Consider the following 24,436-nt stretch of genomic DNA (forward strand, 5'->3'; position numbering starts at 1 on the left):
GTATAGCATGCAGTGGGGGGCCCTGTGTGGCATTGTGGTGGAAGACCCCATGCTGGGGTAGGGTGGCATTGAACCATGGCTCTAAAATGGCATGGAATTCTTGGAGGATCTCATCGATTTCATCCCTGGCGGTAGCTATGGCGGTGATTTCAGACCTGCAGGCTTTTGCTGTGTCCAGTCGAGTGGAGTGGAACATTCAGGCATTGACCAGCCTTTTGCCCTTCGTGTCAACCAGTAGACCGTGAGCTCTGAGGAAGGCGGCCCCTAACAGCACAGTGCCTACGGAGGCTAGGACGAAAATCCAGTGGAACTTCTCCTTCCCAATCTGGATCTGTGCCCTGCAGGTGCCATAGGTCCTGATGGTGAAGCCATTGGCCGACCGCAGGGTTGGACCTTGAGACCGGGTCTAAGTCTCTAATGCTGTGGGGGGAAGGATGCTGATCTCATTCCTTGCGTCCACCGGGAATCGGCGGCAAGCGAATCTGTCCGTCACATGAAGAAAGCTGTTTGTGTAGCCAGCCTCACAGCCATCAACGGCAGCTGGCCTGGTCTTTTCCCTGAAACCCTCAGGGCTGGTGACACTTATGGGCTTCCGCTCCCCAGCGCTGATGATAGAAACACCAGGTCGACTGGCCCTCCTCTGGCTTGGTCTTGGGAGTGGCTTGCGGTCGGCTGGCTGGTGGTTGTGCCACCTGGTTAAGGGCTGCTTTGTTCTCCCTCTTTGTGTGCCAGAGGGCATCTGCATGGGCTGCTGCTCTCCTCGGGTTTGAGAAGTCTTCATCTGTGAGGAGCAGCTGGATGTCCTCCGGCATGTGTTCCAGAAATATATGGTGGAAGAGAAAACAAGGCTTGTGGTCTTCCTCCAGGTCCAGCATTTCATCCATCAGCGCTGACGGACTATGGTCCCCAAGCCCATTTAGGTGAAGGAGCCTGGAAGCCCATTGCTGGGGAGTTAGCCCAAAAGTTCCAAACAGCAGGTCTTTGAAGGCGGTATACTTGCTCATAGCCAGGGGGGGTGGGGGGGGGGGGGTGGTGGATGATGTTGTCCACCCTTGCTGCCGTATCTTGGACCAGAGCACTCATGACATGATAGAACATCGTGGTGCCTGAGGAGATGTTGCGGAGTTTAAATTGTGCTTCCACCTGCCAGAACCATGTTCTCCTCAGTCTGTGGCTCCAAAAGGGGGGAAGCTTGATGGAGACAGCATTAACCTCTGCTGAAACCATGGTGTTTTGAGTTCATAAAAACATTTGGGCACGTCTGGGTCACCACTGTGGCAGTGTGAACAGTGGGAGAAACACAGCCACCACGTTGAGAGTCATTAACGACTGTTTTTTTTTCAAATTCAGCGCGACCCTATAAGGGCAACATGAGCTCAGTCACCTGGTGCATTGTGACATCATAATCGCTGCCCAGGGTACGCATTGGAAGGGATGCTAGTGTCAGAGAGAAACTTGATGACGCCATTTCCCCATGGCTGCCCCGCCACATGGCGATACAAGAGGGGCCGGTTGCCATGAGGATGTGCGCCGCCACAATACCTGGAAAAATATCAAAGTTGACATAAATTTTAAAGTGTGATGGAATCAAATGTTTCATCTTGTATCAATTTGGAATTTTACTTTTCTTTGGCTTCTTTGATATGGTGACAGAGTATATAGATATGTTTTTGGGATTTAAATTGGGAAAGGATTTTTGGAGTAGGTCACATACAAACGCTTGAAAACAAATCTTATTCAAAATACTGGAGCTCTGCCCCATGCTAGACATGTCGGGGTCAACAGCCTTTGCAAGAGCTTTGGAAAGTGCCCAAGAACCTTCACTAATGGATTGCAGTTTACAAAAAGGCAACAGATGTTAGATCTTGTTGGAGCGACTTCTGTCTGGAGCTGTTTAGGAGGGTCATGTGGTTTGGCAAGCAGAGAGAGTCAAACAGGCTTTCTCTGAGTGCAAGAGAGAGAGAGGGAGAGAGAGAGAGAGAGAAAGAAAGAGACTCACAGAGATCACTTCTACTGTATTACAGCCAGTAACAACAGCTGGGACTGGAACAGCACAAGCTGGCAAGCTTGTGGAAAGCTCCATTTGGAAGACGGCCTGGTCAAAGCCCTTGAGGTTCATGTAAGAGGAGAGGACTGGCTGTCTAATGTTTCACTTGGAATAAGAGAAACAAAAAGGAACTCTGTGATGACCTAAAGAAAGAGGTTATCATCTGGAAAACTCTGATGGGGCAAGTTTCTTCGGCAAGACACTGAAGTGGCTGATTAAAAAGGAATCAGCTGTGGATATCCTGGAACAACAAATCTGTCTTGGGAAACCGACAAGAACCTTCCTGAGTGGTAACCATTTACCTTTCAAGAACCAGTGCCTGGTGAACTTTATAAAAGTTAAATTCTGTGCACAGTATAGTAATTACCTGCATCCAGTGAACTTGGAGGAATGAGGAGTGAGATTAGACAGTCAATTAAAAAACTTTTCTATACTTACACACATATTACACACACGTGCGCTTAGAATTAGAAGAGGGTTAAATTAGGTTAGTTAAGTTAAGCTGAAGTATGATTCTGATTTCATGTTTAAAGATAATTAAAAGCAGCTTTTGTTTAAGTAACCATTTGTCTTGGTGAACATCTATTGCTGCTGGGTTTATGAGTCCTCTGGGCTCATAACATTTTATGGGGGATTGTCCTTTTGGATTGAAAATTGGAGATTTTGTGATTTATTAGTTTTTGGTTTTTTCATTTAAAGCTTGTGTGTGGAAAAACAGCAACAATGGATGTTGATACTTTTTTGTTACAATTATCACCTGCGGAGCTACAGAGCAAGAGAAAAGAGGAACTGATGGTTATTTCTAAGGCATTAAAGCTGACTGAAATCAAGCATTGGATGAGGAAAATACAAATACCGAGGATTATAGTGAAATATTATATAGGTGAGGGAAAATTTGTTGAGAAAGACTTAGATAATTTTCCGGTGGATAGATCTGTTGAGTTGCCATTGGAGTTGGAGAAATTGAGGGTGGAAGAAGAAAGAGAGAAACGGAGGATGTTGGAGGCTAAGAAACAGAGACAACATGAGGCAGACCAAGGTGAAAAACAAAGAGAATAGGCTTAAAAAAAAGAGGCTGAAAAACAGAGGACATATGAGGCAGAGGAAGTGGAAAATGGAGGAAATACGAGTGAGAGGAAGCTGAAAAACAGAGGGAAGGTGATGAGAGACAAAGAAAATATGACTTGGGAAAGATTGAAAGGGACAGACGGTTTCAATTAGAGAAGTTAAAAAGTGAGATGGAGAGAAGTAAACGAATTGAGGCTGAAACTTCTGGGGAGAGTAACAAATATGATTTTGGATAACTATTACTCTGTATTTGGAAAAGTTTTGTCATCACATAGAAGCTATTTTAGCCAAAGTAGACTGTGTAAAAACCTGCTAAATTGATTAGTCTGAGAATTAAGCAGATGCTGATCAGTTTTGCTTTAGAACGTATTCAAGATGCACGTCCTTCTACACCTCAGTGAGTGTTAGGCCAAGACAACGATGGTCAAATTAATCATTAGCGTGCTATGACATTTCCTCGTTTTGTTTGTGCTTAGTCTTTGATCTGCAGGTGTACAATCTATGTTAAGCAAAGCAAAGGTCACGAATAGCCTATAATCTCACTGGAATAATCCGTTCTGATATCAGTTGAATTTTAGCATTTGGCATTGTGGCATGTTCCAATAGCCTGATAGCTATATGAAGTGTATAGTTGTGTGAGTATGAGGGCTAAGCTTCCCGCCAATGATGTCTCATCCATTCAAGGATGGACCTAACTCCTAACAATCTCACAACAATGGCCTCTACTGTATAACCTGCCCCTAATGTACAAAACCATTGTCAAATTCGTGATGAGATCTTGGAAAACAGAGGTAACTTTGCACATTCTCTGGAGCCACCATTCATTGATGACAGATATTGATGATGAAATTCACCAATCCTTCCAATGTATTAGCACAGTGTTGGCCAATTGAAGAAGTGGGTATTTGAAGATTAAGAGTTCAAGCTTGGCACAAAAATCCTGGGAGCGATGCTCTCTGACTGCACCGAGACCTGGACTGTATATAGCAAGCACTTCAAGAGATACAAAAACTTTGCCAATTATATTTCTGCAGAATCCTCTAGGACAGCCATTCTCAATGGCCCCACACCCTCTGGAGATCATTGCATGTTTAAGGAGGCACAGACTGAAATCAATTTTTAAACTGTTTTTTGATGTAGTGGGAAGGCGAGAAATATGGAAGAAACCAACTAAATGACTGCTTCATAGGGAAGGAGGTCTATAAACTTTGATGAGAATCCTAAGCGGCACAGGGCCATAAAGGGTGAGAATAGCTGCTCTAGTCCACTGGAATGCTAAGTGAAGCCTCTGCCAGACAACACTCCCAACACGAGCACCTTCTTTGCACAGGTGATGCAGTTTACATACCTGACATCGGACTTCTGAAATAGACAGTTCAGCAAGGGAAGAGATCTTCAGAGACCCCTGGAAATCCCAGTCCATGAGCATGCAAAGCGTGGAAGTAATATTTTGGATTGTAGGGAGAATCATGAGTCCATTCATCACAGGCACACAGAACTCATGGTTAAACAATGATGTCAACACACCATCTCACAACTGCCCACCCAACTCCTGCCTCAGCTATGGAAAGTTCTGGGCTTGTTTTATTACCCTCATTAGTGACTCCAGATTATTGAATGTTATCCTCAATTGCAAAGGAGTGAGAAATAGCTGCTAACTTGGAAAGAAGTCAGACCAGGAGGGGAGGAGATGGAAAGAGGTGGTGGGTGTAGATAAGCTCATGCTGTTGAAGTTCAAACTGAAATTTAAACATAAGCATCTCAAGCACATTATGCAGCCAAATTGAGTTGGATTCAAGAGAAGGGATTGTGGGTCAAATGCTTATTGATCAGGTAGGCGGCTGAGTGGTAGAGATTTGTCGAAATAGGATGAAGTGATAGGTGATGGCACATATCCAGGATCACAGAGATGCCTCATTAAGTCTCTTTCAAAAGAGAGACAGCGTTCCAGATTCTCATTCTGTATTGACACCACAGACTAATTTCTTGCAAAGATTCAAGAACATTGACCAAAATAATAAGTATCAACCAAGGGTGCTTCATTGCACCATATTGGAATTATCACAAAGCATTAAATAATTTCCATTGTCTATTCAAGTAGAACTGGACCTGAGTGGCAATGAAAGAGCCTACTTTAATCTCTAGCAAAACAGATCAGAGTACTCCATTCACAAACATCTATTAATGGTGTTTGTTCAGTTTCAAGCATTCCAGTAGAATATAGAGCATGGGGTGTCTGTAGAAGGTAGAGGATGCCCTTTGTGTAAGGAGCTTTCACTTGTCCCTCCTAGAAATCTGGGATTTCCCTTACAGAATTACACTTACTCATCTTGCAACCAATACTAAGCACACATGAACTCAGCAAGACAATCTCAAGAGATTTTCCATTTGGGACCTCATTTGAGTGATGGAAATCAAGGGACCTGTTGTTATAATAGATCTACACCAGCTTTTCTACTTTAGGTTCCCAGTGGAGCTTAGTTGTCACACCTATATTGGAAATAGGATTGATCCATTTTACCTGTTCATCTTATCAACAGTTTTTACCAATGCATCTTCAAAGGAATGATCTCAGGATGGATCACTGCATGGTACAGGTTCTGCTCCTCCCAAGATTGCAAGAAACTGTGGAGATGAGAATGCAACCTATCCTATCACACCAAACCCCTACCACTGACTCCATCTGTATTTCCTGCTGCCTCAGGAAAGCAGCCAACATATTCAGTTCATCCAATCCTTGCCACACTCCCTTCTCCTTCCTACCACTGGGAAGAAGACACACAACTATAAAATTGCACATCATCACATTCAAGGGCAGAATCTTTCTCACTGCTATCCAACTCCTGAATGAACCTCATTCTAGAGAATAATGTTGCCCTTGATATATTCTCACTAATCTCTCCCTCTTTCTCTCTCTCTCTCTCTCTCTCTCTCTCTCTCTCTCTCTCTCTCTCTCTCTCTCTCTCTCTCTCTCTCTCTCTCTGTTATCCTGCACTCCACACTGAAGTTTTTACTATAGTTTCTATAAGCTTTAATTTGTTGGTGTTATGAGCCTAGAGGACCCCAAAATCCAGCGGTAATAGATATTCACCAAGACAAATGTTTACTTAAACAAAAGTTGCTTTTAATTATCTTTAAACATGAAAACAGAATCAAACTTTAAGATTACTATTAACTTAGCCCCCTTCTAATTCTAAGTGCACGCGTATGTAATGTGTGAGTAAGTTTAGAAAAGTTCTTTACTTCACAGTCCAATCTCACTTCTCATTCCTCCAAGTTTACTGGTTGCAGGCAATTCTTAGACTGTTCACAGAATTGAACATTTATGAAGTTCACTAGGCTTTGGTGCTTGAAAGGTGAATGGTTACTGTCACATTTGTGGCCCGAAATGTGAAGTTAATAAAACATTAAACACAAGTTTTATCAGGTAAACTTCTCAGGGTCTTTATTTTCCAGTTTCCTTTGTTCTCCTGCTCGTGCTCTTATCTCTCTCTCATACCACGTGACTTCTGGTACATCTCATACATATTCATTATCATGATATCCCTCCTTTAATCAGAAATAAACTTTACCTTCACTTACCAATATCCCTCGGAAACATACAAACATCGTAACTAATGGTAATACTATAACTCAACTACATAAAGTTTACTTCCTACAGCACTCATACATGCACTTTATGATATAAGATTAAATACTGTCCCAAAGTTCTTATTAAAACTATGGCACAAAGTCTTCATATCGTTTGGGCACTTTCCGGTTTCGTTTCGGCCTGTCTGCGATATTGTCGTCGTTTCTCGGTTGTTCACTCTCAGCGTCTGAAATACTGCTCGCCACGGCTTCGGGTTTTTCTGGCGCTCTAGTCACTTCATCAGGAGTGCTGGTAACTGTCTCTGGAACATCATCAGGTCTCTCAGTTTCAGCATCTCGTATTGGCCTTTCAACCTCTTCGCTCGATGTATCTCTGGACTGATACCTTTTTACACCTGATACATTTCTCTTATACAGGACTCCAGTCGGAGACTTGACTGTCACCATACTGCCACTTCTGGATACGACAGTATAGGGTTGATGGTAATAAGGTGTATCTAGCTTACCACCAGTTTCATGCCTCACTAGAACATTATCTCCTGGCATGATGTCTGAGTACTTGGCTCCACGTTTCGAATCTGTGTACAGCTTTGCTGCACCTTTCTTTTCAGCATTGTGGTCCCTCATCTCCTGGTCGTCTCGGATTTCCTTCATTTCTGGCATTTTTGTGCGGATTTTTCTCCCAAAAAATGCTTCTGCTGGACTTTTTCCAGTGGTTGCATGAGGCGTTGCTCGATAGACAGCCACATAAGATAGCAATGCTTCTCGCCAATTTTGTCCTTCTGCGTGCGCAATCCTCAATCGTTTTTCAATGGACTGATTTTGTCTCTCTACTTCTCCGTTGGCTTGCGGCCATTTCGGTGTTACTTTATGATGGTGGATACCTGTGGTCCTCATGTATTCCGCAAATGTCTCTGAAATGAATTGTGGACCAATGTCAGAGTATAATGTAACAGGTAATCCATATCTTGCGAATATCTCTGCTAATGCTTGTATTGTTTTTTCAGTGGTTGTGGACTTCAACACCACATACTCATAGTATCTGCTGTAGTAATCTATCACTACCATAATTGTTTCACCCGTCGGTAAAGGTCCAAGAAAATCAACAGCTACGTCGATCCATGGTCCTGTCGGGAGTTGCGTACTCCGGATCGGTTCTGGCGGATTACTCCTACTTGTGATTTGACATCCGTGACAAGTTTTAACAAATTTCTCTGCGTTTTTATCACAACCTGGCCACCATACCTTGGTTCTGAGGTTTTGCTTGGTACCAACGATACCTAGGTGTCCTTCATGCGCTAAGGATACGATCTTCGGTCTCAATCTTTGCGGTATCACCAATCTGCAACCTCTTAATACACACTGTCCGATGCAACAAAATTCGTCTCTAATGGGAATGTAAGCCTTGTGAGTACACTTGTCCCATTCTCCACTCTGTATGCATTCTCTTACTTCCATAAGTTCTGGATCACGTTCGGATTCTCTCTCGACTTCCTTTGTAGTCACAGCTTTCGGTGTCGACTGAATAGCTACGAAGTGTACAAAGCTCTCTGTTTCTGTTCCCAATTCTGACATGGATTGTGGACCACCATCCTTCACCAATCTGGACAGCGGATCTGCAATGTTTGTTTTCCCTGCAATGTGGATTACTTTATATTTGTAGGGTTGTAGTCTGAGTATCCATCTCTCTATTCTGGCACATGGTTTGGATCTAGGTGCATAGATTACCTCTAATGGCTTATGATCTGTGATGAGTTCAAATTCAATGCCGTATAAATATGCATGGAACCTCTCACAGGCCCATACAAGTCCGAGTGCTTCTTTCTCTGTCTGAGAGTACCTTCTTTCCACATCTGATAACGATCTGCTGGCATAGGCAATGATTCTTGGTCCTCCATCATGCATCTGGACCAACACAGCTCCTAAACCAACCGGGCTGGCATCAGCTATGACCTTGGTTGATGCCGCCGGATCGTAATATCCAAGAGTTTTTGCATCTGTCAGGCTTTGCTTCAGCACTGTGAACGCTTTCTTCTGCTCAGATCCAAAATGAAAAGGTACACCTTTCCGGGTTAGTTTCCTTAGTGGTTCTGCCACTACAGCGAAATTAGGAATGAACTTTGCACAAAAATTGACCAATCCCAGGAAACTCCTCACCTCTGTTGCGTTCTGAGGTGCACGTGCCTCTGCAATAGCTTTCACCTTGGCCTCTGCAGGGTTTAGTCCTTCCCGTGTAAGTCTGTGTCCCATGAAGTCCATTTCTGACACACCGAACTGGCACTTGTTTCCATTCACGGTAAGGCCTGCCTCCTGTAGTCTAGATAGTACACGCCTCAACCGTTTGTCATGCTCTTCCTTTGTTGGTGCATGGACTATGATGTCGTCAGAAATGTTGGCAACTACAGGAATGCCTTGAATCACTCGATGGATTTCATACTGGTAGATCTCCGAAGCTGCATTAATTCCAAATGATAGTCTCTTGTAACGATACAATCCACAGTGAGTCACAAATGTTGTTACATCTCGGGAACCTGGATCCAGCTCTAATTGATGATAGCCCCATTTCAGATCAATTTTTGAGAATACCTTGCTGGTAGTTAGTTCTTGAAGTATTTCCTCCACTGTTGGTATAGTGTGTCGTTCTCTAATTATAGCTTCATTGGCCATTCTCATGTCAACACATAGTCTTATGTCACCCTTTGGTTTGGGCACAATCACTACTGGGCTAACCCATTGTGTCGAATGTTCCACCGGTTCAATAATGTCTTGTTCGATCAATTCTTTAATTTTGGCTTCGACTTTACCACGAAGTCCAAACGGAGTTCGGCGCATTGGTTGTGCCTTAGTTTTGACTGTTTCATCTACCGCTAGCTTCAATTGTCGACCTTTCAGCTTTCCTACACCTTGGAAGACTGCGGGGAATTCTTGCTTCATATCCTCGTATGACTGAATTGAATTGACACAAGCTCCAATATGAAGTATTGCCAGGTCTTGCGCTGTGCTTCTACTCGGCAATGGTTCTCCCCTCTCTTCTATGACCATAAACTCTGCTTCGGTGTACTTATCTCCAGCTTCAACAGTTGCAGTAAAACATCCAATGGTCTGCAATGGCTTGGTTGCTGTGTATGGATACAGTTTCTTGGAACACTTCTTTGAGGTACAGATGATCTTTTTCCTTTTCAACTTCTCCCATAAATGTCGATCAATCACATTACTGTCACTGCCTGAGTCTACAATGACCTGCACTGTCACCCCACCAATGATCACTGGGACCTTCTCATGATGTACTTCATTCAACGTAAATTGGTAACAACTCTGTCCCTCCTGGGTATCATCATCGTCACCGTCTATCTGGTGAATGGTATCTTTCTTTCCAGGATACTTTCCTTTCCCCCAGGCTTTGCCTTTGGAAGTTGTACTCTTCCTCTTCTGGTCTGCATTGGACTTGCTTTTGCACTTCTTTGCAAAGTGGTCCTTACCTCCACACTTTCTGCAAACTTTGCCTTTGGCCGGGCAATATGGGTCTTTTCCAAAGTGACCTCGGTTTCCACATCGATAACACTCCACGTCCTGTGTTGATGTATATCTTGGCTGGATATGGCGATGTGAGAGCCTCTTAATTTGCTGGCTTGAGTTGTCTTTCAGGGTCATGGTATGAAATTGCCCTTCAACAGCCTCTAATGCAGCAGCAATGGTTAAAGCATCGGTGAGTTCCAACTCACTCCCTCTTTCCAGTAGACGTCTTCTGAGTTTATCTGATCTGCAGTGCTGTACGACTTGATCCAATAATTGGTTGTCCAAATCAGCTGGCATGTAATTGCATCCAACAGCTAGCTGGCGTAGTCTCATCACGTACTGAGCAATTGTCTGGCCATCTTCTTGTCTCGTTCTCCGAAACAAATGGCGTTGAAATGTAGCATTCGGTGTCACTACATAGTGTGCATTTAATGCATCTACCGCTTTCCGGTACTCATCCTTTCTTCCAGTATACAAAAGTGTCTTAAATGTTTCCCGAACTGCGGGTCCAGCAGTGAAAAGAAGTAACGCCCTTCTCTGCGCTTTTTGTTCAACTGTACCGGTATCTAGAAATAGGCCACGACTGTCGGCGTAGGATTCAAATTCTTCCAGCCATGCCTTCCACTTCACACTTACAGTGTTTGCATCACCCGTTGGGTCAAAATGAGCAATTCCACTATGTGTTAGAAAGTCACCGTCTGCCCAAGCCATGAGGAAATATTCCAGCCCCAAAAGTACTGAAGCAAAGAGAAAATTCTTATCACCTTGAAGTTGTCTGTAATCTTGTTTAGTCTTTAATTTTCTTCAAGCTTCTTTCATCCTCGTCGCCAATGTCAAATTTGTGGCCTGAAATGTGAAGTTAATAAAACATTAAACACAAGTTTTATCAGGTAAACTTCTCAGGGTCTTTATTTTCCAGTTTCCTTTGTTCTCCTGCTTGTGCTCTTATCTCTCTCTCATACCACGTGACTTCCGGTACATCTCATACATATTCATTATCATGACAGTTACTGCTCAGGAATGTTCTTGTCAGTTTTCAGAGAGAGATTTGTTGTTTGCTGGACACCCACAACTGATCCCTTCTAATCAGCCACTTCAGAGTCTTGCCGAAGAAACCTGCCCCATTAGGGTTTTTCCAGGTGATAATCTCTTTCTTTTAGGTCACCACAGAGTTCCTTTTTGTTTCCCTTATTTCAAGTGAAACATTAAGCAGTCAGTCCTCTCCTCTTGTATGAACCACAAGGGCTTTCAAATCTTCCAAATGGGGTTTTCCAACAAGCTTCCCAGCTTGTCCTGTTCCAGTCCCAAATGTTGCTGCTGACTGTAAAACTGAAGAACTGTTATCTCTCTCTCTCAGAGAAAAAGCCTGTTTGACTCCATCTCTTCTTGCAAAAATCACATGACTCTCTTAGAACAGCAAACAGCATTCCCAGACAACTTGCGTCTCTGAACCTACTCCTCCGAGTTCTTTCATCTGTTGCTTTTCGAAACAACAATCCATTAGTGAAGTCTATTGGGCACTCTCCAAAGCTTTTGCAAAGGCACTCAAAGCCAGACTGACTGGCTTGAGCACAGCTCCATTATTTTAAATGAGATCCGTTTTGAAGTGTTTGTATGTGACCTACACTAAAAAAAAACTTTCCCCAATTTATCTCCCAAAAGCAGATCTATAATCTGTCACAGATGGATACTACATAAAACAAATCTGCTCACCTCAGTGCACGTAACAATAAACTGATCTTGATTTTTTTTGAGAATCTTACACTTAGTTAAGTATTTTCAAATTCTGGACATGGTTGTAATCTGGGAAACCAATCAGCACACATGAAGGACTAAAAGCAACCCAACAACCATACAACTAGTTAACTTGTTTTAGCAACATTGAGCAATAAATTTTGGACAGCAGAATTTTCCAGCTCCGAAACATTTAAGTCCATCTGTGAGTGCATCTGAAGCGTTGGTTAAGCGTCCCTTCTGAAAGATGCTCCTCCACAGTGCAGTACTTCCATGGTATTGGACTGGAATGTCAACCTAGAAGTTCATTGATATCAAGTCCCAAATGTTACCCTTGCTAAGACTGAGCGACTGAAGACTAAATGAACTTTGAAATGGGAATCAAGCCTAAACTATTATTGATTCAGTGAAACCTGGAGATTTGATGAAGTACTGCCATTTTTCACTTATAAGTATGAAGGAGCCATAGCTCATTAATTCCTAAACTGCCAGCAGCTCCAAAGGATTCCAGGCATAGGGTCGAACCATTTATTTTTTTTAACAGTTTTCGGCTCACATACTTCTCAAACAAATCATTTTTAACTACACTCAACCTACTCAGGAGTATCTTTGTTATTGTAATATTAGCCTTATAAATCTTTCTTTGCACCTTAAACAGATTCTCTCTTTCCATATTCTGTCCCTTCCTTTGATTTGTGTATTACTGGGAATACTCTACTGCTGTGCTTCTAGTGTAATTTAATAGGTTGAGTTCCAGCAGATTTGGCAGGATATCATCTGGCAAAAAACACATTTGGTGATAGCATGGCTGCTGTGGTTGCCCCAGCGTTTTGGAGGGAACAATCAATGGGATCTGGAAGATGGCCAGAAGGAGAAAAACATCACTCAGCCCAGATAAGGGAAGGAGAAAAGCCGACAGAGATTCATTCACTTTATTGGAGTCTCCAGGACAATGTTTAATCTCAATTTTTTTGTCACAAAATGCATAGTGTACTGAGAAGAGTTCTTCTGCAAGCAGACTGACAGGTTATCTCTAACATTCACACAGCCATGTAATGAGCATCATAGGATACCCATGAAAAGAAAGATCAATTAGCACTGATCAAAGGCAGCATATTAGCACTATTTTTGGGATTCATTCATGAGCATTATGGCTGCAGGAAAGTATCTTTCTATTAGCTTGTTGCTGTGTGATTTCACGCATTTAAGCCTTCTCCCCAATGGGAGAAGAGAGTATGTCCATGGAGTGATGGATCCTTCAGTATGTTGGCTGCCTTTCATAGGTCGTGGTGATGAGTGAAATTTGCATTAGGTTTTGAGCTACATTCACTTCCTTCTGTAGCTTCTTCTGATGTTGAGCAAATTAGCTGCCATTCCATGCTGCGATTCATACTGTAAGTGTGCTTTTGATGGTGCACCTGTATAAATTATTGAGGGACAAGAAGGACATACCAAATTTTGTTCAAAGAACAATTCATTAGAAATACTTATTTCTAAGCACCTGAAGCTATCATTGACTTCCAGCGCCACAGATGTGGAGAGGGGGGAGGACTCTCCTGAAGTCAATAATGATCTCCTTCATCTTATTGACATTGAGAAAGTAGTTGTTATCTTGGCATCAAGCCGTTAGACTCTCAATCTCCTTCCTCTATTTTGCCTCAACATTATTTGACATTTCGCCTACAACTGTGGCATCTTCATGACAATTAAAGTTAGAGTGCTATTTGGCGATAAAGTCATGGATATTAAGGTTATATAGTACAAGGCTGAGTGCATATTCTGACAGAGCACTTAGAAAGTTAATGATCCAGTTACAGAGGGCTGTGCTGTGGCCAAGATCCTGGTTTGGGATAAGTTTGCCAGAGACCATGGTATTAATATTGGAGCTGTGGGTGATGAACAGGTATTCTTGATGTTCCAGGGCTGAGTGGAGAGCCAGGGAGATGGCATCTGCTGTGGACAAGTTTGACCAGTAGGGAAATTGAAATAGGTCAATGCTGGCTGGGAGACTGAAATTAATGTGAGCCATGACCAGCCTCTTAAAGTCCTTTATGTTGGTGTGAGCCACAGATCAGTTGTCAAGATGGGATAAGCTACAAGTAGTCAAATCATTTATAGAATGCCAAGCGGCCACTGGAAGCTTGCAGAAGAACCTTTCCCACTTAACTATACTTAACACTCAAATCAAGAAACCTTTGATTAAATGTTTCAGTGCAGCCTTGCTAATCTGCCCATTTTTTAAAATCATTGCTGCAATCCTCCCAAAAATCTCAGAGAAGATGTAAATATATTTTACAAGCCTTTTACAGCATGTTTTTTTTTCTGAGATCTAGGGTAATGTTCACTTCTGCATCTCTGGAAAAAGCCCATCATTTCTTGTTGATAGTCAGTTTACATGTACTTTTGTAGGCAATAGAGAAAATGCCTTGCAGTAGAGATACTCATCTAAATCCAAAATGGTTGTCAACTTCAAAAATTTCCATGATGCTTCCTGTCTTGTTGGCGACTTCCAATATATTCTGGTTTTATTTGAGGTGAAAAGGCATTCTAGGAGATGTGAGGTCATATTTGAGTACACTAAATTGCATAATCATAATGTTCTTAATCCAGTGGTTATACTTTGCAGGCACAGAAATGGTTTAATGGGCCATATAGTACTTGTAAAATTCTCCTGACAATTGGGGTCATCAACTGTCAGAGAAAACATTCTAAGAAATATTTATTCTTTCAGTCAAATAACACAGTTTCCATAGTGAAAGCATAATAGTTGTAAGCTATACTTCCAAGACATGAAACCATGTGCACACTTGCACGGAAAGGTTCCTTTCTCAATGAGGAGCGTAGATGTTGTCTCGAATTGACCACAGCAGGCTAGTTCACTCGGCAGAAATTCTGCGCTGTAGCTGAAAGGAATTCTTAGAAATGCTTCTCATGAAAGCAGATCCTTCTTCAGTCTACCATGAAGTCTATTGACCCAAATCCTATTTGCCTGCAATGAACACCATATCCCTTTATGCCTTTCCTTTCGAAAGTTGGAAAGGCATTTTTCTATGGCAGCTCATTCCAGATATTCACCAATGCAAGGTGGTTGTCAGTTGGGTTCTTCTTTGATGATCTTTGGATGGTTATCCTCTGTCTTCATTGAACATTGAAACTTATCTTGATCTTTATGTTTGATTATTTTTGTTTAGGTCATTGACTACTATCATATGGTATTTCCTGTTTTAATAAGTGCCCTTATTCTGTTTGTTAGGTCGCAAGTGATAACAGATTCTGTTTCTAATTTTATTTCTTTCACCTGAGTATCAGTTGAGATTGTGATATTGCAACAGTTTTTCTTTATTTTGATACAGATATTAAGCAAGCAGAAAAGAATGTTAGATAAATGGAGCTTTGTGGAAGTGAGCAGGAACCTGTCTTTGTTCTTTGATTAGTGCCTAGAATGTTATCGCTGGTTAGAGGTACTGGATGTATTACTAATGCCCATCAACAGGTTGCATTCAGCCTCTGAAATTGAAATGAATTTCTTAAGTAGAAAACAATGAAATGATATGACTCTAGAGTGTATTAACATAACAGTCTAGATGTTCATAATTCAACTCTGAATACGTACTTTGGTCTGTAATTGAAAATATGCAGGGAATAACTAAATGTACATGCTCTGCTTTATCTTTAGTTCAGAAGTGCAGCACAGTGTTTCACACTTGAATTACTTTCAATTTTGGTCACTAACTAAACAGCCTTCAAATGGATGATGAATCTTTAACTTACATCGTGATACTGCAGTAAAGAAGGAGACAGGAAACAACACCATTGATTCATGTAAAAGCATTGCTAAATCTGAAACCCTGAGTGACAAGAATTAACTAATTTGAATTCATTTTCCTTGCCTAAATTGGTCCATTTCTAATATTTCCTCAAAGTGGCCTATCCTTCATTTTAGAGGACATAACCAATATAGGTGTTCATAGTGACTGTGTTACTATCCCCACGTTGTCCACTGGGATTTGTAATCTGCTACAATTCCCTGATGCTCTCCCAACAATTTAGAAATGAGTGCCTGGAAAGACAATAATAAAGTAATTGTTTCAGAAATATTTCCAAGTGTAATGGTTAACTTTCAGCCGGCACTTTAGTAAGGAGTACTCAAAAACCAAGGAAGAACATCTGACTGGTTGGATTTCTTCCCTGGAAATTGCAGAGATGATTTGATAAAACTAGTGGTGATGAAATTTCAGTTTTCTTGCTTGATAACAAAGCAATACACCAAATATATCTGCCTATTTTGAAGATGCATAGATTTCTTTCTATAATAACCCTGCTGTGTTTTTCCTTTCACCAGTCTAAGACTTATGGATGCACTTGGCAAGGCCAAGCATTTTCCTTCACAATAGACTTTGCTTCTGGATTTACCTGTATTGATAATAACACAAAGGTGAGGAAATATTAAAGCACAGAAGTATTGTTGAAGTTCAAACAAACACATTTCAGTAGTAATTTGGAAGTTAATGGTTTTGATGTGAATCTAAAATCAATTTAATTCTTTCATTCTGGTATAAAATTGTCTATTGCTCATTCACCGAAGGCTGCGTTGTGGGTACATTACCTCACAAAGTTAACTTATAGAATGAAAAAATCTAATAATTTTTTTTTCAAATTGTATTGATTGCAATTGTGCAATATTTCAAAGTGCTGATTTAAGTCTATCAGGGGATAAAACATGATACAATGTAAGAAGTGTAAAACAGTACATTTGAGAGCATTTTTGAAAGATCTTGTTCAACTGAGAGTAATATACATGCTGTTTTTCAATGAATGAGTATCATTTCAAAGTATTAATCGCAGGCATCACACTGAATTTTGGTAAAATCAGTTGTGTGAATATAATTCATATTGTTCACTCCACATGCTGCTAGATATATAATGGCAATCTTATGTTACTTTACAGAACATTATCTGGAGATTCAAGTTCTCACAACTCAAGGGGTCTTCGGATGATGGAAAAACATGTGTGAAATTGTTGTTTCAGAACACAGATACCAGGCAGATTGATATGAAGGTATCTTTATTATATGAAGTGTAACTACTGTAATTAAAATACCATTTGGGGCAGGGAAAATATTCTCTTTAATAGTTAGATAGGATGTGAATACTAAGATTCACATTATCCCTGAATTGTACTGGAAATCTAATGCCAATTTCAACTTGTAACACAAATGTGCCAACTTAAGAAATTAAAATTCACTAATAATATGGAGATAAGTATCCTGTTGAGAATCTCACGACCTTGGGTCGGGACCAACTAGATGAAGAAAGAAGCAGAGCACCTCACAAACTACGCATCTCTCCACTCATTCAAGCACCTCCTTCCCCAACCCTGGATGATTCTGCAATCCCCACGTTGTCCTCATTAACCTCCTTTGAATCCACAAAGTTGAATTGGTAGTAGGTCACCCTTGATCCTGAGAGGCTGCCTGAAAGGAGGAAGGAAAAATAACCAAGATCTGATCTAAGGGATGAACACTTTTTTGCTTTTGCAGCAATCTAATTTCTTTTTCAATCTTTTTGTTAAAATTTCATAATATACACGGTATAAGGGGAAATAACACAATCAAAATGTTATGTCCAAGACTTCAAGTATGAGTACCATATGTAAATTCCAGAGTGAAAATGTGACATATTAGAAATAATTCTTCTAACAAAGAGATAAAGAAATAATTATATATATATATATATATATATATTTATATGTGATATATATATATATTTATGAAACAACTACTCTATTAAAAAATGTAATAAAAAAGCAACAACAAAATAACAGCTGAGCAGCCTGTTCCGAGGATCTGTCGAAGAGTTTAAAACAGCTCTGGTCCACACCTACAGATAACAAAAAAGGCAAGAATTAGATTGCATCTGGAAAGGGTTAATACATAGGGTGATGCCAGTTATATCCTATGAAAGTCATCAATAAATGGTTTCCATGTTTCTTCATATTTAGTAGTTGTGTCTAAAGTAAAAGTTTTGATTTTTATTTCCGAGATTTAAGAAAGGCCCTAATGTGAGGAAGCCATTGAAATAATGTAGGAGAATCAAAGTCTTTCCATTTAAGTAAAATGGCTCTTCTAGCTAATAATGTAGAAAAAGCTAGAACTCGACATGCAAAAGTATATAAACAACCTACATCTATGATTCCAAAAAGAGCAGTTAAGGGGTTAGGTTGTAATTGAATAACCAATATCATGAAAGTGTTTTAAAAATAGCTTTCCAAAATTTGTCTAACATGACCAAAACATACGAGTCAATGAAGCCACATCAGTATTGCATCTGTCACAGCAATGTGATTTCTGGATATAGCATTGTCAAAGAACAGTTTGCCCAACATTCATGCTGTTGGAAAACATTTGAAATTCAGATCAAATAAACAACTGGGCAAATCTTGCTGGAAGAACAATGGCATGTGAATGAAATTAGACACTATTATTGTGCAAACTAACCAATGAGAATAAGAAATACACCCTTTTGCAACTCTCCAAAAAGTGCAGGTTATCTTATCTGTGGCTATTCATTTCACACAGGTGACATCCTTACCTTGTCTGCTAGACAGGCTGCCGAAAGCTAAATCCTAGTTAATTCCAAGATAGTTATTAATGCAATGCTCATCAAACAACCAGGTCCAGAAAAGAAAGAAGAATTGTTCAATTTTATTCCTTAATATAGTTTATGCTTTATTCGAGATTATCAATTGAATATTAAAAAAAACTTACATCACTCTTTCTCTTTATTCATCTCTCAATTTCTATTTTCTATAACATTTTACCAGGTACATATTATTATCAGAATTGTTGGGTGTGACATGATAGAATTTTGAAGAATCATTATTAATCTTCCAATAGTTATTGCCGTAACAGATTCCTTCAACCATCTATGCTTCTCCTAGCTTGTCTGAAATCATTCACCAGAAAGTTTCTTTTACATTATTGAGCTCTGTGGAGTGCACCTGATCTACCAAATCATGGGAGGCATGTGATGCCTTGTTAAAGTTCAAACAATGGTGTTATCACCTCAGTCCCCTCAATTTCAAGCCATTCCCAAGGCTTCCTGATCTTCACATCCCCAGTCCACCCATCTTCACCTCCTCCCCAGACCCCTATCTCCACCTCCTCCCCTACACTCCTGATTTCCTCCTCTATTTATTAATGTTTGTCCTGCCATTAATCTTATACATCCTATTTACATTTGATCTCCCAAAGTGCCACACCCCTTACTTGTCCAGATTAAAGTCCATCTGCCATTTCTCTGCCCATATCTGTAACTGATCTATATTCTGTTGTAACACTCTACACTGCACACAACTCCTCCTATCTTTGTTGTTATCTGCAAACTTATTAACCTACCAATCTATATTTTCAGAAGCCCCGACACCACCTGTGGAATATCATGAGTCTCCATCCAGAATATCACCCTTGCACCATTTCCTTCTGTATTTTATAAGCAAGCCGATTCTGAATTGTGGATCCCATATATCTATCTTCTCCATCATTTTGAGGAATCATTGGATTCATGAGAGCTGAAAGATAATAGCTAATAACTTTACCAAACAATGTTTTGAACATGATAGTATCACTTGCAGAAACATTGCTTTCTGTTGTATTAAAATAATAGAACACAGAACACTAGAGCATAGTTCAGGCCCTTCAGTCCTCAATGTTGTGCTGACCCATAAATTCCTTAAAAGAGTACTAAACCTTCCCTACCCCATAACTAACTATTTTCTTTCATCCATGTGTCTGTCTAAGAGTCTCTTAAATGCCCCTAATGTTTCAGTCTCCACCACCATCTCTGGCAAGGCATTCCAGGCACCCATAACTCTTTGTGTAAAAAAAAAAAAAAATACCCCTGATGTCTCCACGAGACTTCCTTCCTTAACTTTGTACATATGTTGTCTGGAGTTTGCTGATCCTGTCCTGGGAAACAAATGCTGGCTGTCCACCCTACCTATGCCTCTCATAATCTTGTAGACCTTTATCAAGTCTCCTCTCATCCTTCTACACTCCAAAGAGAAAAGTCCCAGCTCTACTAACCTTGCCTCATAAGACTTGTTTCACAATCCAGGCAACATCCAGGTAAATCTTCTCTGCACCCTCTCCATAGCTTCAACATCTTTCCTCAGGCTCGGTGCCAGGGGTGGGTGGGGAGCATCCACAGGCATTGCTCTCCCAAGTGAAGTGTTGTTCCCCTCCATACACTTGCGGCCATTGCTCACCTTCTACCTGCCCCCACCACTGGCTGCATCACTATTGTGTATCAAGCATCACTAGCATCTAGCATGACACACGCTAGTGACTCTTCCAGCAATAAAAGCAGCACTTTGGTCTGCCACATTGAAGAGACGGAGGATTATAACATTCATCAGCAGGTAGTTACCAGCATCCATGCCCCCCCCACCCCCACGAATGCGCAAGTTTACAAGTGTTGCACTGTGCCCACCCCTGTCACGCTAATGCCCCCCTAACACTTGTTCTGGTTCCAACCTTGTCCTTCCTATAATGAGGTGACCAGAACTGAACACATTACTCTAAGTGTGGTCTTACCAAAGGATGGTAGAGTTACAACATGAACTCTCCTCCTGAATTCAATCCCCCTATTAATGAATCCCAGCATCCCATAGGCCTTCTTAACTATCCTCTCAACCAATGCGGTAACTTTAAGGGATGCATGGATTTGCACCCCAAGGTCTGTTCATGCACACTCTTAAGTAACCGACCATTACCCCTGTACACAGCCTTCTGGTTTATCATTCCAAAATGCATCACCTCACACTCATCTGGATTAAAATCCATCTACTACTTTTCTTTCAAACTGCATCCTGTCTATATCCTTTTGTAACCTTCAACAACCTTCAGCTCCATCCTAAACTCCTCCAATTTTTGTGTCATCTGCAAACTTACTGATCCAACCTTCCACCTCTTCATCCAGGTATCATTTATAAAAGAGCAGGGTTCCCAGAACAGATCCTTGTGGCACTCCACTAGTCACCGACCTCCAGGCAGAATACTTTCCTTCCACTATCACTCTCTGATTTCTTCCTTCAAGCCAATTTTTTATCCAAACAGCCAAGGTTCCACTGATCCCGTGCCTCATGACTTTCTGGATGAGTCGTGGGCGACCTTGTCAAATGTCTTGCTAAAATCCATGTAGATCACATTAACTGCCCTATCCTCATCAATTCCATTTTTTACTTCCTCAGAAAAGTAATTAGACTCGTGAGGCACGACCTTCTCTTCACAAAACCATTCTGACTGTCCTTGAGTAGATTGTACTTCTCCAAATGCTCAGAGATCCTATCCTTAAGAATCCTCTCCATTAGTTTACATATCACTGATGCAAGACTGACCAGACTATAATTCGGAGGATTCTCCCTATTATCTTTCTTAAACAGGGAGACTACATTTGCCATTCTCCAAGGGAGATATGGTCAGTCTCACCAAAATGTTCCCCTACCAAGAGGTCCACCATCTGACCAAGTTCATTCCCCAGAACCAGATCCAGTGTGGCCTCTTCTCTAGTCAGCTGATCCACGTACTGCATCAGGAATCCTCCTTGTACACACCTGACACATTCAGCCCCGTCTATCCCTCTTGTAGTCAGTAGGTACCAGTCGATAATGGGGAAGTTGAAATTGCCCATAACTACAATCCTGTATTTCCTACAACATTCAAAAATCTGCCTGCTTCTCTGCTCCTCAGTGTCCCAAGGGCTATTTGGGGGGCCTATAGACTACTCACTTCCCATTTTGGACTTGCACCCACACCGATTCGGTGGACATTCCCTCTGCAGCATTCCCCTTTTCTATAGCCATGATACTATCCCTGACCAGTAATCCTACTCCCCCCACCACCTTTCCTACCTCCCATCCTATTCTTTTTAAAATGCCTAAACCCAGCACTTGCATCAGCTAATCTTGTCCTTCCTCCAGCCAAGTTTCAGTAATGGCCACTACATCATAGTTCCACGTACTGATCCATGCTCTAAGGTCATCCCCTTTATTCCTAAAACTCCTAGCATTGAAATAGACACATCTTAAACCCTCTAACTGGCTGCCTTTATGTTTTATCCCCTGCCTCTCCTTTCTCACCAACTCAGAACTCATAGTATCATGCTTTTGTCCTTCTACCTCAACCTCTGCACTCGCATTCTGATTCCCACCCCTTCTTGCCAAACTAGTTTAAACCTTCCACAACAGCTCTAGCAAACCTGTCTGTCTGAATATTGGTCCCCCTCCAGTTCAGGTGCAGCCCATTCTTTTTGTGCAGGTCAGTTCTTCCCCAGAAGAGATCCCAATGATGCATTGAATCTTCATCCATATATTCATCTGCCACAATTTACTGTTCTACCTTCTTTGATGTGTGGCACAAGCAGCAATCCTGAGATTACCACCCCTGAGGTCCTGCTTTTTTAACTTTTTTCTCCAACTCCCTATATTCCTTCTTCAGGACCTTTATTGGTCCCCACATGGACCACGACATCCAGCTACTCCCCCTCCCCCTCCAGAATGCTATGAACACAATCAGAGATGTCCCTAACCCTGCCATCTTGGAGGCAACATGCCATCCGGGAGTCCTGATCTTGTTCACAGAACCTCCGATCTGCTGTCCTAACCAATGAGTCCCCAATTCCCATAGCTCTCCTCTACTCCACCCTTCCCTTCTGAGCTGGGAGGCCAGCCCCTCTGCTGGAGATGTAACCACCTCAATTTGTCTCTGCTATATCATCCCCCCCCCCCCAACTGTATTTAAAACAATATACTTGTTGAAGGGAATAGCCACAGGTGTGCTCTGTTTGCACTGTTTGCCTCTTCCCTTTACCTCTCCTGACAATCACCCAGTTACCTGCTTCCTGACTTTTAGGGGTGACTGCCTTCATGAGAGTTATGCCTATCACTACCTCTGCCTCCCTTAAGATCTTAAGTTCATCCAGCTCCATGCCTCTAACTCAGTAGGTCAGGAGCTGCAGCTAGATGCACCTTTTGCAGGTATAGTCATCAGGAACAAATGTACTATCCGTGACTTCCCACATCCTACATTTGGAGCACTTGGCTGCCCTAACTTCTTTCTCCATTACTCACTCCTAAGTTAATTAAATTTATTAAAGAAACTTACTGGCCTTACCTCTCTGCAAGCAAGCTCTTCCTTAACATCTGCTCACCAAAGCCTCCAAGCTCCATTCCTACCGTGGCCTCTCCTCACTGGCTGCTCCTCTTTAGCTACCCTTACTTTTATTTTTCCCTGCCAATTATCTCAATTACTCACTCCCTCACTCTGCCCTTTAAACTTTATAAAACTCTAACTCAACTCACCTCTCTCTCTCTCTCTCTCTCTCTCTTTCTTTCTCTCTTTCTTTTTCTCTCTCTCTCTCTCTCTTCCCCCCCTCCCCCCTCCATTTGTCACTCCTCCTCTCTCCTTGATTGTCCCACATATTATATTCATCTCACACCACTCTCAATAAAATACCTGACTCACTAATTTAAAGTAATCAAGTTAATAGAGCAATTTTAACTCTTATTTTCCAGTGGATACAAGGGAGAAAATAATACTTCTATTTCAGTTCAAGGGTAAATTGCTTTCACCTTAAATTCCCAAATGATAATGTTTCTGTACTTTGAAAATTGAATAGAATGTAACCAAAGAAAAATGTCCTGTTTTCTCAAGGACTGAAACATTAATATATCCAATGTTCCTTTCAGCAGCTATGGCAGGAACACATTTTCAGATTTCCTGGATTTTAATTTTAAAGTATGTCATTTAATTCACTTTTAAGAAACTTCATTCTTTGACAAATTAGATTCCATATTTAATTGCAGAGCTGTTCTGAATTAGCTGATTGCATCCACACAATTGGCCTCATTGCTCCAAAGGGAAAATTACCTTGAAATTTCTCTCTTATTACTGTTCGAAGACAAATTCTGTAAGTGCAGCATGTTGATAATTGAATTAGTGAATGGAATCCTGAGCCTTCAAAATCTTACCCATGATTAATAAAGGCTAAACAACTGTAAATATTGGACAACATCTTAAAGAAAATAAAGGAGGGGAGAAAACTAGTTAAAAAAAGCAACAAAAAAATGAAATATGTACATGCTTCTGTTTGATATGATGGATATTAATTAAATGATCTGTGCAATATGATCATTTCAATATGATCATTCCATGATAATTAGTAGCAATAGCTAAGGTATTATCATGTAAATAAGTAAAAACAAGACTTCTTTAACTAATGAGCAATATAAATTAAAGAATCAATTAATTTCCAAATGCTGAAAAATCGATTTATCCCATTTGGCATTTTCCAGTTATCGCTAAATGTTGAATAATTAATGGTATGGCTCAGCAATATTTTATTACATTAAGGACTTTGTTTAAAGGGAAAATGCAAGGAAACAACAAAATTCCTGTAGATTTAAAGCAGTTGAACAGGATC

General features: G+C 41.0%; 1 protein-coding gene across 1 annotated transcript in view; it reads left to right on the forward strand.

The window, feature by feature from the left end:
• The window catches only part of sntg2 (syntrophin, gamma 2), a 276,157-nt gene that overhangs the window by 247,786 nt on the left and 3,935 nt on the right, over positions 1-24,436 (forward strand). Inside the window, exons 15-16 of the mRNA XM_069888098.1 lie at positions 16,299-16,391; positions 16,905-17,015. Coding sequence (XP_069744199.1) covers positions 16,299-16,391; positions 16,905-17,015 — 204 coding nt within the window. The remainder of the gene's footprint in view (positions 1-16,298; positions 16,392-16,904; positions 17,016-24,436) is intronic.

The sequence above is a fragment of the Narcine bancroftii genome, chromosome 6 (assembly GCF_036971445.1).
Source record: "Narcine bancroftii isolate sNarBan1 chromosome 6, sNarBan1.hap1, whole genome shotgun sequence".
Lineage (NCBI taxonomy): Eukaryota > Metazoa > Chordata > Chondrichthyes > Torpediniformes > Narcinidae > Narcine > Narcine bancroftii.